This window comes from Protopterus annectens, chromosome 10.part0 (genome assembly GCF_019279795.1).
Source record: "Protopterus annectens isolate FY-2018-M chromosome 10.part0, PAN1.0, whole genome shotgun sequence".
NCBI lineage: Eukaryota > Metazoa > Chordata > Ceratodontiformes > Protopteridae > Protopterus > Protopterus annectens.
In genome coordinates, this window is record NC_056744.1 from 296,464,688 (window position 1) to 296,480,038 (window position 15,351).

Sequence of the window (15,351 nt, forward strand, 5' to 3'; positions counted from 1 at the left end):
TAAATATAGTTTCCCAAAGATACAGATTCCACTTCCACTCCTTACCAACCCCAAACAGTTGGCCAGACCTACCCCCAAATCAGTGGGCAGAGGCTCAAAAGCAAGTTCTCTCTCTTTTAAACATCAGGGCTATTCAACCAGTCCCAGAAGAAGAATGGGGACAAAGTTTCTACTCAAGACATTTCCTGGTACCCAGAAAAGACAATTCATGGCATCCTATCCTGGACCTGTCTATCCTAAACACATTTTTGGTAGTCCCAAAATTCAAGATGCTAACTCTTCATCAGCTGCTTCCCATGCTAGGCAAAAATGCCTGGTTGGCAACACTGGATTTAAAGGAAGCCTACCTGCACATCCCAATAAGGGAATCTTGCAGAAGATACCTACGCTTCAAAGCAGGCCACATGCACTATCAGTTCTCTGCACTGCCCTTTGGCTTATTTACTGCACCCAGGGTATTCACAAAGTGCCTAGCTCCAGTCATTGCATTTTGCAGGCAAAGAAATATTCAAATATACCCATACCCGGACGATTGTCTAATTCAGGCAGAAAGCCAGGGCATACTATTAAATCATCTAGTATTTGTAAAGAAATTGCTAACTTCTCCAGGGTACACCATAAACGAAAAGAAATCACACCTTGTACCCTGCCAACAAATTGTATTCCTGGGAGCAAGCGTGAATACAACTTCCCAGATGGCCTACCTCACGCCAGAGAAACAAGTTCATTTGACAGCCTACTTTAAACCACTGGCCACAAAGTCCCAGCTATCTGCAAGGAAAATACTGCAAGTCTTGGGGTTCATGGCTTCCTGTATTCTACTAATTCCATATGCAAGACTGCATATGAGGAAACTGCAATGGTATCTAAAAAGCGTATGGTGTCAGCATTCTCAGGATCTAGACTCAATGATTCTTATCATACCTTGTCTAAAGATAGAGTTCCTTTGGTGGGCAGAGGCCTGCCACCAAAACAAGGCACTGCCATTCACTGTACCCCTGCCACCCAAATCCTAACAACAGACGCATCAGACTGTGCATGGGGGGCTCACTTGGCAGGGCAGTGCATTCAGGGCAAATGGAACCCAAGTCAAATGCACCTGCATATCAATCAAAAAGAAATGTTAGCTGTACAGAATACTTTGACAGCCCTCAAGGACCACATTCTTCCAGGACAATTATTGGTAAAGACAGACAGCACCACTGTTATGTGGTACATAAACAAGCAGGGGGGAACCCACTCATACCCTCTCTGCAGACTAGCCATGGCTCTGTGGAACATAGCCTTGAGCTACCAAGTACACCTACTGGCTCATTTCCTGGCTGGAAAGCTAAATACACTGGCAGACGACCTAAGCAGAAATCTCATGGACCCACACGAGTGGAAACTGGAACCAAAGATATTCAACATGTTGAGAAACAAATGGGGGAGCCCAGAGATAGACCTGTTTGCTTCCCCTCAGAACTACCAATTGGACAAATTCTGCACAAGGACTGTCCACAGACAAGCCTGGAAAGTGGATGCCCTGTCCTTCACCTGGAAAAACCTATTAGTTTATGCCTTTCCCCCTCTGCCTCTCCTCTCCAAAGTACTACTAAAGATCAAACAGGACAGACCAAGGACGATACTGATTGCACCAGACTGGCCACGTCAACACTGGTACCCCCTCTTGCGCAGTGTGTCACTGCTGGCACCATGGCACCTGCCTCAGACGCCTGCCCTGCTGTCCCAGCAGTAGGGCCAGATTCTGCACCTACAGCTTCAAACCCTGAACCTTGCAGCCTGGCTAATTACCTGATCTCTCCATTACCTTCCCTCAGTAAGCAAGTGATGGATGTCATTCTGGAGGCAAGGAGGCCTAGTACTGGATAATCCTATACTGAAAAATGGAAAAGGTTCTGTTCCTGGAGCCAAACTCAGGGGATGGGCACAGTGGTGCCCGATTTACCTCAGATTCTTCAATGTTTGTTTGTGTCTTTCGGCTTTTAGGGGTCGCCACAGCGGAACTCCGCTCCGCTAATGATTGGCAGTAGATTTTTACGTGCTGGCTTGCTAGGCCTAACGCACAACCTTCAACAAAGGAACGCCCATTCACGCATGTCGCCACACAGAAGACACTCTAACTGAGAATCGAATGGGCAACATCTAACTGTGAGGTGACAATGCTACTGCAGCACCACCACCGCAGCTAACTGAAATGCTTCACAAGGACCTTTCTTTTTCTTCCATCAAAATTCATGCCTTAGCCATTTCAGCACGTTACAATACAGAGCCACCCCTCTTCTCTCACCCACTGCTGAAGCAATTCTTCAGAGGGGTCAAAAACTACAGACCACCCAGGAGAGCCTCTACTCCAGCCTGGGACCTTAACTTTGTATTGGAAAAAGCTCACTTTACCCCCCTTTGAGTCAGCTGCATATGCAGAGTTGAAATTCCTTTCTTGGAAAACAGCCTTCCTTCTAGCCATCACTTCAGCTAGAAGGGTGTCTGAATTGCAGGCCCTCATGGCAGTGGAGCCTTTCATCATCTTTCATGCGGACAGGGTGTCCCTCAGGACCAATTTCTCCTTAATGCCCAAGGTGGTATCCGGTGTGGCCCTTAATCAGTCCATTCATTTGCCAACCTTCTTTTCGAATCCACAGAACAAAGGGGAACGAATACTGCACTCCATGGATGTGCACAGACAACCTAGATTTTACTTGGACAGGACTAAGCCTCTCAGGAAATCTGAACAGCTACTGGTTGCATTTGCTGCAGGGGCAGAGGAGAAGGCCATTTCAAAGCAAACCATTTCTAAGTGGATAGGCCATTGCATTAATTTCTGCTGTAAGCACCATGGAAAACCTACCCCACAGGGGATAAGAGCACATTCAACCAGGGCTGCATCTACCTCTACAGTCTTTCTCAGAGGTGTCCCTACCATGGACATCCTAGAAGCTGCTACCTGGAGTTCTGTACATACTTTCACCAAGCATTACCAGTTGCCAATTTTTTCTAAATCCAGAGCTGGCTTTGCCACTGCAGTCTTGCAGGGCCTTATAGCTGGTCCTAATGCTATCTAATTACCTCCTCCCATCCTTAGCTTTGGGAATCTACCCAAATGTGATGACTGCAACAATGAAACATGAAGAACATAGTACAGTTGTGTACACTTACCATAAATGTAGATGTTCGAGTGTATTCACTGTTGCAGCCCCCTGACTTGGATTATACCTATTCTTGTTTACTATGCTTTAAGCTTTTTGGTGTATTTCTTTTTTTTGTTGGAGGTGTAACCTTGTATATAATTGGTTCCCATTATCGGGGCACCTGACATCTGGGGCAAGAAAAAGTGATGTAATGGCGTTGGCTGCATGCTTTATACCCCTGACTACCTGACGTCATGGAAGATGAGACAGCAACCGATGCAGGACCCAAGACTTTGATAATCAGGCCGACTGAGGTCTACCTGCAAGCAGATAACCCAAATGTGATGACTGCAACAGTGAATACACTCGAACATCTACATTTATGGTAAGTGTACACAACTGTACTTTCTGCTTCCTACAATGACTATAGCTCTCATTTGTTCCGTTAGACTACACCTTCCATTTGTTCCATTACACTACAGCTTCCATTTGTTCTGTTAGGTTTTGCAACTGACACTATGGTATTGCTGCATATATTTTGTGATCTTGCTATTTTAAGCCATTTCCTTGCTACTTCCTGTATGGCCTTTTTTCTTGGCTTTAGTATTCTGCAAGATTTTAAGCTAACCCTTTTCCATGGAATAATGTTATAGTTTTGAATCAGTTACTCTGCCAGGCAGGTCTGAAAGCACTTCCTTGCTTTATTATATAGACTTCCTTAATTCTTTTTTTCTGTGGCTTAGATAGGGTGTAATTTGCTTGAACTGCAAGCACAAAGTTCAGTTTTCTTTTGTCACCATATTCACTGATCTGCACAGCTAAACAAACTACAGAAGTCTGTACTTTCGTATGCGGTGTCAGAACAGTGATAGACTATATCCATTCTGACGATTTCCTAGCATTCCATGTAACTCTGAACTTTGTCTCATTCATTTTTCTGCAATTTCAAATGGATTCTGTAATTTAGCCTCATGTTTGTTTCCTGCTAGAGGAACCAAAACTTATACCTGGTCTCCAGCTTTAAATTCTCTGACATGGTATTCCTACCTTACACCTTTTGTTATAAATTGCCTTAAATTTGGCAAGATGGGACTACTGCATCTCCCTGAAGCTAAACTATGGTCTTCTTTGCTCCTTTGGGAAAAAAGCATTTCTGATTGCTAAAATTTTCCAGCTGCTTGTCTGGCTAAAACAGATGTCCTCTGAACATTAAAGTTTCCTACTTCTGCTTTCATGTATACGGGTGCACAAAGAATAGATTGTTTCTTTACTAATATCACAAATTCTTCTATAAAGACTGTTGTGCACCTGTTCTGCATTTTATACTATGAACTGATGTTGTCCTTGGAACACATCTGTGTGTGCAAAGTTTCTGGATAGTCTTTGCTAGCATCACTTCATGTTTTATCTAAAATGCTTTGCTTATAGGTGTTTGCCTTACTCATACTTTCTACTTTTGTCAGTAAATTTACTGCACTGTGTTGTTCTGGACTGTCAGTGGTTGCCTGTGAAATTATTGTAGCTTGCCCTTTAGAACTACTTTCTATTTCAGCCATTGCACTGCCAATTTGGGTTTTACTTGCACACTTTGTAACACTTTTTACCAACATCATCAGTTTTAGCTTTGATATTGACATCATAATATTAATAGTACTTTTTTGTTTGACCCTAAAGATGCTGCCCTGCACAACTGATGCATCCACACTGTCTAAAATTTCCAAACATATGTCAGCCTATTTTTGTTAGATGTCTTGCTTTGCCATATGTACATCGTTGATATCTGTAGTTTTCATAGTATGCTTCTTATTTAGAATTTTCTGGTTTGATCAACTATGTAACACATGAGCAGATAGGTAATCCGCTGTGGTGACCCCTAACCGGGAAAAGCTGAAAGAAGATGAAGAAGAAGATCAACTATGTAACACAGGGCTATTACTTATTTTTGATTGCTGTTTGCTCTGATCCTTCAGACTGTCTTTCTGATTCTCACTTGCTGATCTTAGAGATGTTTTACGACATAAGTTATTAACATTTTCTGTCTTTTGGCCAAAACCTTGTAGAACTGTGTTTTGGTCTCTTACTGCAGGCTTTCTTACTCTGTGCACAAAGTCACTTTGTAATTTTGGAGTAATGGTAAGAGCATTTTTCATCTTCTACCTTTACAGCTTCAGCCATTTTTCCTCATTCTGTTCGTATCTACCTGAAAGTCAGCTTATTCTGGAGCTTCCTCAGTGTCATTCTGTCATGAAGTAGAAATCATTGCCTTCTGTCCTACCGGTACAGGCATTGGGGACACAGTGTCTTTCTCTCTTCTCCTAGAAACAGCAGCTCATTCCAGTATTCTTTAGTGCCAGTCGCTATCTGTACTTAATCTAATTTTCTTGCTCCCTATGAACCTGATACATAGAATCATCTTCCTTTTGCTTAGCTATTCTATATTTAGATAAACAGGAATATCATTAGGACTCTTCATGGTTGTATTGTCTCTTAATCTACACTACATTTTCCATTTTCATGTCTTCTTTATGTTGGTGTCCCTTTGTCTCAGGGTGAGAAAACAGCACCCTCCGACTTTCTTTTCTAGTTTTGTTTTAGATCCTTCTTTTTCCTTATTTATAAATACCTGTTGCCCATAGTCTTCCCTTATTTTATTTTTCTGTCATGCTGTGACGGAAGTGGGTTTAGAACTCTGACCAAGAACTGAGTTTTCCTTTGCAACTACGTTGGTAAAATCTTCATTATTATTGTGTATTTCATTCTCAATGCCTATTTGCTGCCTAAAATTCTCAATTTCTGTGGCTTTATGTTTGAGAGTGACAAAAAATTTAGCATTCAGCTCAAATTATGGATCTCTCTCTGTCAGAGATTCCTTCTCTTCAAAGCTGCTACTCACTTCTTCTCCTGGCTTTGCAACAGTTTTAAGCTGTGATAATACTTCTCTCTGCTTTTTAATATTTTCAGGCTGCAGTGACATTTCCACTGTTTGTATTGCAACACCTTCAGGTTGCAGTATCTTAGAGTATAAGTCTCATCGTTCAACTGATTCTGTTTTTGTAGTTTGCTGTGTCATAGCAGATTGAAGTGTTTTTCTCCCTGTCACAGGTTCTGTTCCTGCAGGCATGGTCATAGGTGTATGCTTATATTTCTTTTTAAGCAGATTATGTTCATCCTATGTAGCCCTAGCCAAGGTTTTATACTTTTAGAACTTTTCAGACTACACCAGAAACAATAATGACAAAAAGCTATGCCTTGTTCTTTGTTGGAGTCATACGCTGTGACAAATGTATCTGGTATAGCTCCCCCCTTTTCTGGGTTAGGAAGATGTCCATCTTTATGCATATTCACCTGCTGATGTTCTTCATGTTTCACTGTTGCACTCATCACACTTGGGTTATCTGCCTGCACGTAGCCCTCAGTTGGCTCGAATACCAGAGTCTTGGGATTTCTGCATCGGATGCTGTCGCCTCTTCATGCAGCCGATGCCATTACCCCAGTCTTTCTTGCCGTGGAGGAGCCCGAAGCAGAAGCAGTTTGCAATTGCCAGTCGGCCGCTGCCTGAAATTTTCGTTTTTCGAATTTTAAACCTGAAGTCTTCTAAAGCTAAGTACCCAGTTGGGGATCCTTTTTTTCTTGACCCAACCGATGTCAAAAAAAGTTAACAATTGTCTTGCCTGTGGAAAGCAAATACCTGACAGAGATTTTCATTCTTATTGCATCACCTATTTAGGCCCAGACCACAATGTCCCTCGCTGTCGGTTTTGTGCCTTAACACCCAAACCATTCGTCCTCGGGCTATCTTTGTTGCTAAATTCTTTCGCTTTCCGTATTCTGAAATGGCTTCGATAAGCCATCCGACTACCGATCTTCTGAAAAAACTTAAGCATAAAGACAGAGACAGACCGCATAGGTCCAAAACTGCCGACGACGCTTCCGTTAAGCTAGTCTCCAGTCCACCGGTAATCAGTGAGGTGCCTTTGCAGCCCCTGATAACCGCTTCTGCAGATCTGCAGGCCTCTGCTGAGACACATTCAGATCTGGTATGCCGTGAGATGCTCCTTTGACTATGGAACCTGCGGATGTCTCTACCTTGGATGGGTCCGGAGCCACTCTGCAGGCACCGGCTTCTGGGGGTGTATTCTGACCTACCAGTGTTCGTATTAAACCGACAACTTCGTTTTTAGCTAAAACTGCCGGGTTTCTCAGGCCCAGAGTTCGCACTACGCCTAGAAAACCGACTACCATAGTGCATGCTCAAGCTTCCATGCCACAAAAGCAAATGCTTAGAATGGCTGAAGACCTTATTACTCTAATTAGGGAAAGCCAGCCTTCCCCTGCTAAAAGACTAAGAATTAAATTTCCTTCTGATGTCACAGACCAGGAGTCCGATGACTCTAACCCTTCTGATTACCAGGACATAACCTTATCAAACTATGCGGATTCTGTTGCAGAGGAATCCACTCCCTCTGCCTCCCTTCCAGAGGATTTTTCTTTTGGTGAAACCTTGCATACTTTAAGAGAGGTTTTCTGCTGGGAATGCCAGGACTATCCTCAGTCCAAAATGAGACTCAGAGAATTTTTAGATTTTCCTCAGCACAGGCCTCTAGCTATACCCCCTGTCCTGGATATTGCAGATGATGTTTTCATGGAATCCAGTCTTACTCCTGACACTCTACTACCGGCCGCTAGAAAACCTGACAGGTACTACAGAGTACCTGACTCTCCCAAATTTCTCTTTAAGAATCCTACTGCGGATGCAGAGACCATATCGCAGGGACCTAAAGGCATTAAGGCTACTACAGCCAAAAACCCTACCCCTTCAGACAGGGATTCAAGAGCTTTAGACAGATGGGGTAAGAAGGTATATACCTCTGCAACTCTTGCCATCAGGGCTTTGAATTACCAGTTTCATATGTTGAAGAACCATCAACATATTACGGAACTAAGTAAACAAAAAATGGTGTTACTTCCAGATTGTGCAGAAAATAAAGATTTGCAAGAGTTAATGCATTCTGCAGACCAAGTTAGTAAACGTACTTTGCAGTGTGGTTTTGATGCCTTAGAAGCATCTTGCAGGGCTGCAGTTACTGGGTCTGTACTGAGAAGGCATGCTTGGCTGAAGGAACAAGTCTTGCCAGACCATGTCAAAGCAAAATTACTAGATGCTCCATTAAATCAGGACCGTTTGGCTCCAAAGCAGAAGAAGTTCTTAAAAAGATGGAATAAAAAGCTAAATCTATGCAAACTGTCAAAAATTTCTTACAAGTGCAGCCACCTAGATTCAGTAGGCAGTGGCCTTCTAAAAACTGGTCCTTTCCAGTCCATCCCAGACCTTCTCAGTCCAAACCCAGGAGGAACAGACCACCAAGACTACAGTCTCGGGGTATGGAGAGATCTAAACAATGGAGTGCTCCCACCTCAAAAACAGGGAGTGGTAAGCCACCCCTTATGGAAAAATTTCACAATGACTTGTCAGTTATCCTTCCCAGCCATGCCCAAGTACTTGCACCTCTAAGAGGAAAACTTGCCCTTCATGCAAAAAACTGGATGTCTATTACTCAGGACCGATAGGTTCTTAACATTGTATCCCAGAGATGCAGATTCTACTTCCACTCACTGCCAACCCCAGGCGGGTTGCCAGACCTTCCTCCAAACCAGTGGGCAGAGGCTCAAAAGCATGTACTTTCCCTTTTCAATATCAGGGCTATTCCACCTGTTCCACTAGAACAAAGGGGACAGGGTTTTTACACCAGACTGTTCGTGGTGCCCAGAAAAGAGGGCTATTGGCGCCGTATCCTGGATCTATCAATTCTCAACACCTTTCTGGTGGTCCCAAAATTCAAAATGCTTATACTGCAACAGCTTCTCCCTATGCTAGCCAAGGATGCCTGGTTTGTCACCCTCGACTTAAAAGAAGCTTATCTGCACATCCCCATAAGGGAGTCTTGCAGGAAATATCTACGTTTCAGGACAGGCTCTATGCACTGTCAGTTCTCTGCACTTCCCTTTATTTTATCTACTGCACCCAGAGTATTCACAAAGTGCCTGGCTCCAGCCATTGCATAGTACAGGCAGAGACATATTCAAATTTACCCATACTTGGACGGTTGCCTGATTCAGGCCGACAGTCAGGAATTGCTACTTCAGCACCTGGCATTTGTAAAAAGACTATTAACTTCACTGGGGTACACCATCAACAAGAAGAAATCACAACTGGTGCCCAGTCAAAGAAATTGTATTCCTGGGAGAAAGCTTGAACACAACTTCCCAGATAGCATACCTCACTCCAGAAAAGTAGGTCTATTTAACAAACTACTTCAGACTAATGGCCACCAAAACCAAGCTATCTGCAAGGAAAATACTGCATGCCCTAGGGTTCATGGCCTCATGCATTCTGATAATTCCATATGCAAGACTGCATATGAGGAAACTTCAGTGGTACTTAAAAAGTCTCTGTTGTCAACATTCTGAAGACCTGGAAACAGTGATTCCTATCATACCCTGTCTAAGGGCAGAGTTCCTTAGGTGGGCAGAAACATGCAACCACAACAAGGGACTCCCTTTCACTCAACCCCTCGCCGCCCAACCCTGACAGCAGATGCATCAGACTATGAACAAGGGGGCTCACATGGCAGGCAAGTGCATTCAAAGCAAATGGAGCCCAGGACAAATTCTTCTGCGTATCAGTCAAAAAGAGATGCTAGCTGTACAGAACGCTCTGACAGCTTTCAAATACCTTATCCTTCCAGGACAGCTCCTAATAAAGACAGACAACACCAGAGTTATGTGGTACATAGACAAGCAGGAGGGAACTCATTCTTACCCACTCTGCAGGTTAGCCATGGCCCTGTGGAACACGGCCTTGGACAACTAAGTCCATCTACAAGCTCAATTCCTGCCAGGCAAACAAAACTCACTGGCAGACAACTTAAACAGAAATCTCCTAAACCCACATGAGTGGAAATTGGAGCCCAGCAGCTTCAACCTTCCAATCCAAAAATGGGGGACCCCAGAGGTGGATCTCTTTGCCTTCCCCGACAACCACCAGTTAAGCAAATTCTGCACCAGGAACCCTCACAGCTGGGCCTGGAAGGTGGATGCACTATCCTTTCAATGGGAAAACCTCTCAATCTATGCCTTTCCCCCTCTGCCCCTTCTCACAAGAGTATTGCTCAAGATAAGACAAGACAGGCCAAGGACAGTTTTGATTGCCCCAGACTGGCCATGCCAGCACTGGTACCCACTCCTGTGCAGCCTGACAACGGTGACACCCTGGCACCTACACCAGACACCCCAACCCTGCTTTCCCAGCTGGAGGGACAGGTTTTGCATCCACAATTGCAAACCCTAAATCTTGCAGCCTGGCTTATTCCTTAAATACTCCACCAACAACCCTAAGCAAACAGGTGTTGGATGTCATCCTTGAAGCCAGAAAGCCCAGTACTAGGAAATCCTATGCTAAAAAGTGGAACGGTATTGTTCTTGAATTCAGTCTAAAAGAAAGGAAACAGCACTGCCCTCCTTACCTCTAATCCTGGATTACCTAGCAGAACTACTCCACAGAGGGCTATCCTTCTCCTCCATTAAGATCTGCCATATCGGCTCATTACAATGCTGAGCCACCTCTGTTCTCTCACCCTCTCATCAAACAGTTCCTGAGAGGAGCAAACAACTTAAGGCCACCAAGGAGAGCACCCACCCCTGCTTGGGACCTTAACTTTGTACTGGAAAAACTCACAGTTCCCCCTTTTGAACCTGCTGCTTCAGCAGAGTTAAATTTCCTCTCTTGGAAAACAGCCTTGCTTCTAGCCATCACTTCAGCTAGAAGAGTGTCTGAGTTTCAAGCACTGATGCTGTGGAACCCTTCATTATTTTCCATGCTGACAGGGTTTCCCTCAGGACTAACCCTTCCTTTATACCTAAAGTGGTGTACAGTGTGGCTCTCAACCAGTCCATCCATTTGCCTACCTTCTTCCCTAATCCTCAGAATAAAGGGGAAAGGATCCCGCACTCTTTGGATGTGCCTTGATGGGACTAAGCCTTTCAGAAAATCGGACCAGCTGCTAGTCAGCTTTGCAACAGGGGCAGAGGGCAAGGCCATTTCAAAGCAAACCATTTCCAAATGGATAGCACACTGCATCCATTTCTGCTACAAGCACCATGGAAAACCAACCCCTCAGGGGGTCAGAACACATTCCACTAGGGCTACATCTACCTCTACAGCATTTCTCAGGGGAGTCCCTACCAGGGACATTCTGGAAAATGCTACCTGGCGTTCTGTACACACCTTCACCAAGCATTACCACCTGCCTATCTTTTCCAGATCCAGGGCAGGATTTGCTACAGCAGTCTTGCAAGGCCTACTAGCCAACCCTAACTCTTCTTGAGTGCCTCCACCCTTCCTTAGCTTTGGGAGTCAACCAAATGTGATGACTGCAACAGTGAAACACGAAGAACATAGTACAGTTGTGTACACTTACCATAAATGTAGATGTTCGAGTGTATTCACTGTTGCAGTCCTGGTTTCCCCTCCCTCCAGCCCCCTGGTTTTCTCTATATCTTTATCTCTCCTCTATGGCTATTCCTACTGGTATTGGTATTTACTTTTTACTGGTGGTGTTTTTCACACCATTTCCTAGCTCCATATTTGGGGGCTCCTGACATTTGGGGCAAGAAAAACTGGTGTAATGGCATCGGCTGCCTGTTTTAATACTCCTGATGACCTGACGTCATGGAAGAAGCGATAGCATCCGACACAGAAATACTAAGTCTCTGGTATTCGGGCCAACTGAGGGCTGCCTGCAGGCAGATAACCCAAGTGTGATGACTGCAACAATGAATATACTCGAACATCTACATTTATGGTAAGTGTACAGAACTGTACTTTTTTTGCTCTTCCAGGTGCTGGCCAAGCATGGTCAATTCAGGGCCCTGCCATTTGGTCTCATTACAGTTCACTGGGTGTTTACTATGTGCGTGGCAATGGTTGTAGCCTGACTCTGGCTGCAGGGATTTCAAGTGTTTCTGTAGCTGGACGATTGGCTCATTACTGTCCCACAAGAGCATCATTGATCATTGCCATGGATTCCTTACTCCAGCTGTGCAACCATTTAGGCATCACAATCATTTATCCCAAATCGAGCCGTCAGCCTGTTCAGGTTTTAGAATTCATGTGGTGTTATTTGGACGCAGTCAAGCAAATCAATAGGCATTCAAATTCCAGAGTTTTCAGCCTTTGTCCTCAGGCCTTGTCCTGGCTTGCAACTTCAAAGCCTTAGGCTCATGCAGTCAAGAAAAACTTCTAGGTCATATGACAGCATGCATAGGGTTGGTTCCTTTAGCCAGATATCATATGAGAGCTCTGCAGTGGACTGTGGTCATCCAGTGGTCTTTTCTTACTCATCCATTGGACTTACCAGTACTATTAATGAAGGTGTGCCATGACCAAACTCATTGGTGGTTGCAGTTTCCCCTAGTAACCAAAGGTAGAACATTCGTTCTTCCATCTGCCTTGGTCATAGTCACCTGGGGTGGTGGGGGGGACATTTAGAAAGGAGGATGGTTCAAGGGCCCTGGTTGTGTGCAGAGGCACACATTCACACCAGTGTTCTGGAGATGAGAGCAGTCCTTTGCATTGCAGGCCGTTCAGGGCACCCTTCCCAGCAGTGTGATTGTGATACAGACAGACAATATGTCTGTTGTCTGGTATCTCAATAAGCAGAGGGAACATGTTCATATCATCTTTGTCAGAAAAGCATGAGGGTTTGGCAATGGGTAATCTCTTCCCAGTGGTTTGTGATGGCAATGCACACCCCGGGGAAATCCAACATTGTGGCCAACAGCCTCTGTGGCAGCATTCTGTTGCCTCACAAGTAGTCCCTCAGATTTTTTGGTATTGAGAAACTCTGTGCTGCAACCTGTTTGCCTCCCCATCCAACACGAAGTGTAGCAACTGTAATGCCCTAGTTCCCCCTCTGGGACAGTCACACAGGATTCTTTCCACTTATTCCCTATTTTCTCTGATGGTACAGTTTCTTCAGAAGGCAGCCCACTGCAGAGTGACTGTGATCCTCATAGCCCCCTTTTGCCCTCATCGGGGGTGGTTTCCCTTCCTTTGGCCTGTTCTGAAGTATCCTCCTTGGGTACTGGATCCCATTTCAAATCTTCAGTCCCTCAAGTTAAATGCATGATTCCTCCAGTTCCCTTGATGGCCAGAGATCCCAAGCTTTCACAGGCTGTTGTTGACATGTTGTCATCATCTCAAAAGTAGTCTACTAGGAAGGTGTATTCCAGTAAATGGAGAAGGTTCATTATGTGGGCAGAATCTTAGGGACTGGATCTTTTCTCTGCCCCTTTAGAATCTGTTTTGGATTTTCTCACGGAGTTGTTCCAGTCAGGTTTCAGTTTTCTGCAATTGAATTGCAATTGGTGGCTATCTCTAACTTTCATGTTGGTAGGGATAATGTGCCTGTAGCTTCCTTCAAGATTTCTAGGGCATTCATCAAGGGTACTTTTTTGCTATGTCTCCCAGTTCGGGATCCGGTTCCCCCCTGGGATTTACCTTTTGTCTTGCAAGTCTGAGTAAGCCCTCTATTTGAAACTTCAGCTACTTCTGACTTGAAGCGCTTATGTTGGAAAACTTTATTTTTGGTGACAGTTACTTCCACAAGGAGGATTTTTGAGTTGCAAACTCTTGATTCTTCACCTCCTTATTTGGTGTTCCATAAGTACAGGGTTTCTCGTCATATAAACTCTTTTTCTACAAAAGATAGCTTCCAAAAATAACCTTAACCGTTGTATTTATCTTCCTGTATTTTTTCCAATTTCTCCAATAAAGGCAAATACCTTTAGGCAGTTCAGTTTTATGTGGACTGTACCAAAACTTTCAGAAAATCCTGCCAATTTGTCTTTTCCAAATTCGGACTGAGATGGGCTGTTGTGTGACTAAAGGGACTTTATCCAAGTGGCTGTCAGACTGTATTTTGTTTGCATATTGTTTGAAAGGCAAAACCCTTCCACACAAGCCTAAGGATTATTCGACAAGAGCTATGGCTACTTCTATAGCTTTCTTTTCTAGAGTATCAGTGGATGAAGTTTATGCAGCTGCTACTTGGATGGGTCACCACACTTGTGTGTCCCATTATAAGTTAGATATTCAGTCTTGATCTAGGGCTTCCTTTGGCTCCACTGTTTTGCATAATATCCTTCTTTAGCTCTTCTGAAGGAATTTTTCATGGCTGGGAACTCTGTCCCACATGTTTAAGCCAGCCAGAGTGAATAACATCGGATACAAATGTTATGTACTTATCATAATGATAGATCTGTGTTATTTGTCTCTGTCTGGTACAACCTTCTCCTCCTCCTGTCCTTGCCTTTTTTTTGTCATGACTAGTCTTTCCTTTTGAGATGAAGAGACATTGGAGGTCTTTTTTCCTTATTTATGGAGTCCTGCATCCTCCTTGGTTTAGGAACCTCTTTTTTAATATATATTTCTTTGTATATACATATATATGTAAATATATATATATATATATATATATATATATGTGTGTGTGTGTGTGTGTGTGTGTGTGTGTGTGTATGTATATTTATATATATATATATTTATATATATATATATATATATATGTGGTTTTCATGGGGCAAACATGATCTTAGGATTAGGGTGCAAAGCAGGGAGTTATGGGTAAAGGAGGCAGAGACAAGCAGGTTGAAGACTTTGGAATTGGCAGTTGTATGATCCGAAGATCCACAGGTTGAACCAGACAGAGAGATACAACACAGATCTATGTAAGTGCATAACTTTCATTTTTTCATATCTGAATTCAAAACTTAACTGGTAGAAGAAATTATTTTGCTAAATTCATAGCATATTTAAGATTTTATTGTATGTTATTTATACTCTAAAATTTTTGTTTTCATCTCCCAGATATGCTTTGCATTAATGTTGACGCCCATGTTCAAGAAACCGAAGGTAGCTGGCACAGTTGGATTCTTTTTTACTCTGATTTGTGGATGCCTTAGCTTAATTTTTGTCTTAGTGGAAGACTTCCCAAAGCATTTGGTGTGGATCCTAAGTCCCTTCTTTCCCTGCACTTTCTCAATTGGAATTGCACAGGTACAGTTCATCAACTTACTGTGATTGAGATATGTCATTTATTAAATGCATCTTGCTGCAAAACGGCAATAAATTAAATGCCATTAAAAATAAAGCTGTAACATATGA

At 43.5% G+C, this 15,351-nt stretch overlaps 1 protein-coding gene across 2 annotated transcripts in view; it reads left to right on the top strand.

Annotated features, from left to right (window-relative positions):
- LOC122813052 (cholesterol transporter ABCA5-like) overlaps positions 1-15,351 on the top strand; it is a 2,390,735-nt gene that overhangs the window by 846,243 nt on the left and 1,529,141 nt on the right. For both annotated transcript variants that reach the window (XM_044085171.1, XM_044085172.1), the window contains exon 8: positions 15,055-15,243. In XM_044085171.1, coding sequence (XP_043941106.1) covers positions 15,055-15,243 — 189 coding nt within the window. The remainder of the gene's footprint in view (positions 1-15,054; positions 15,244-15,351) is intronic.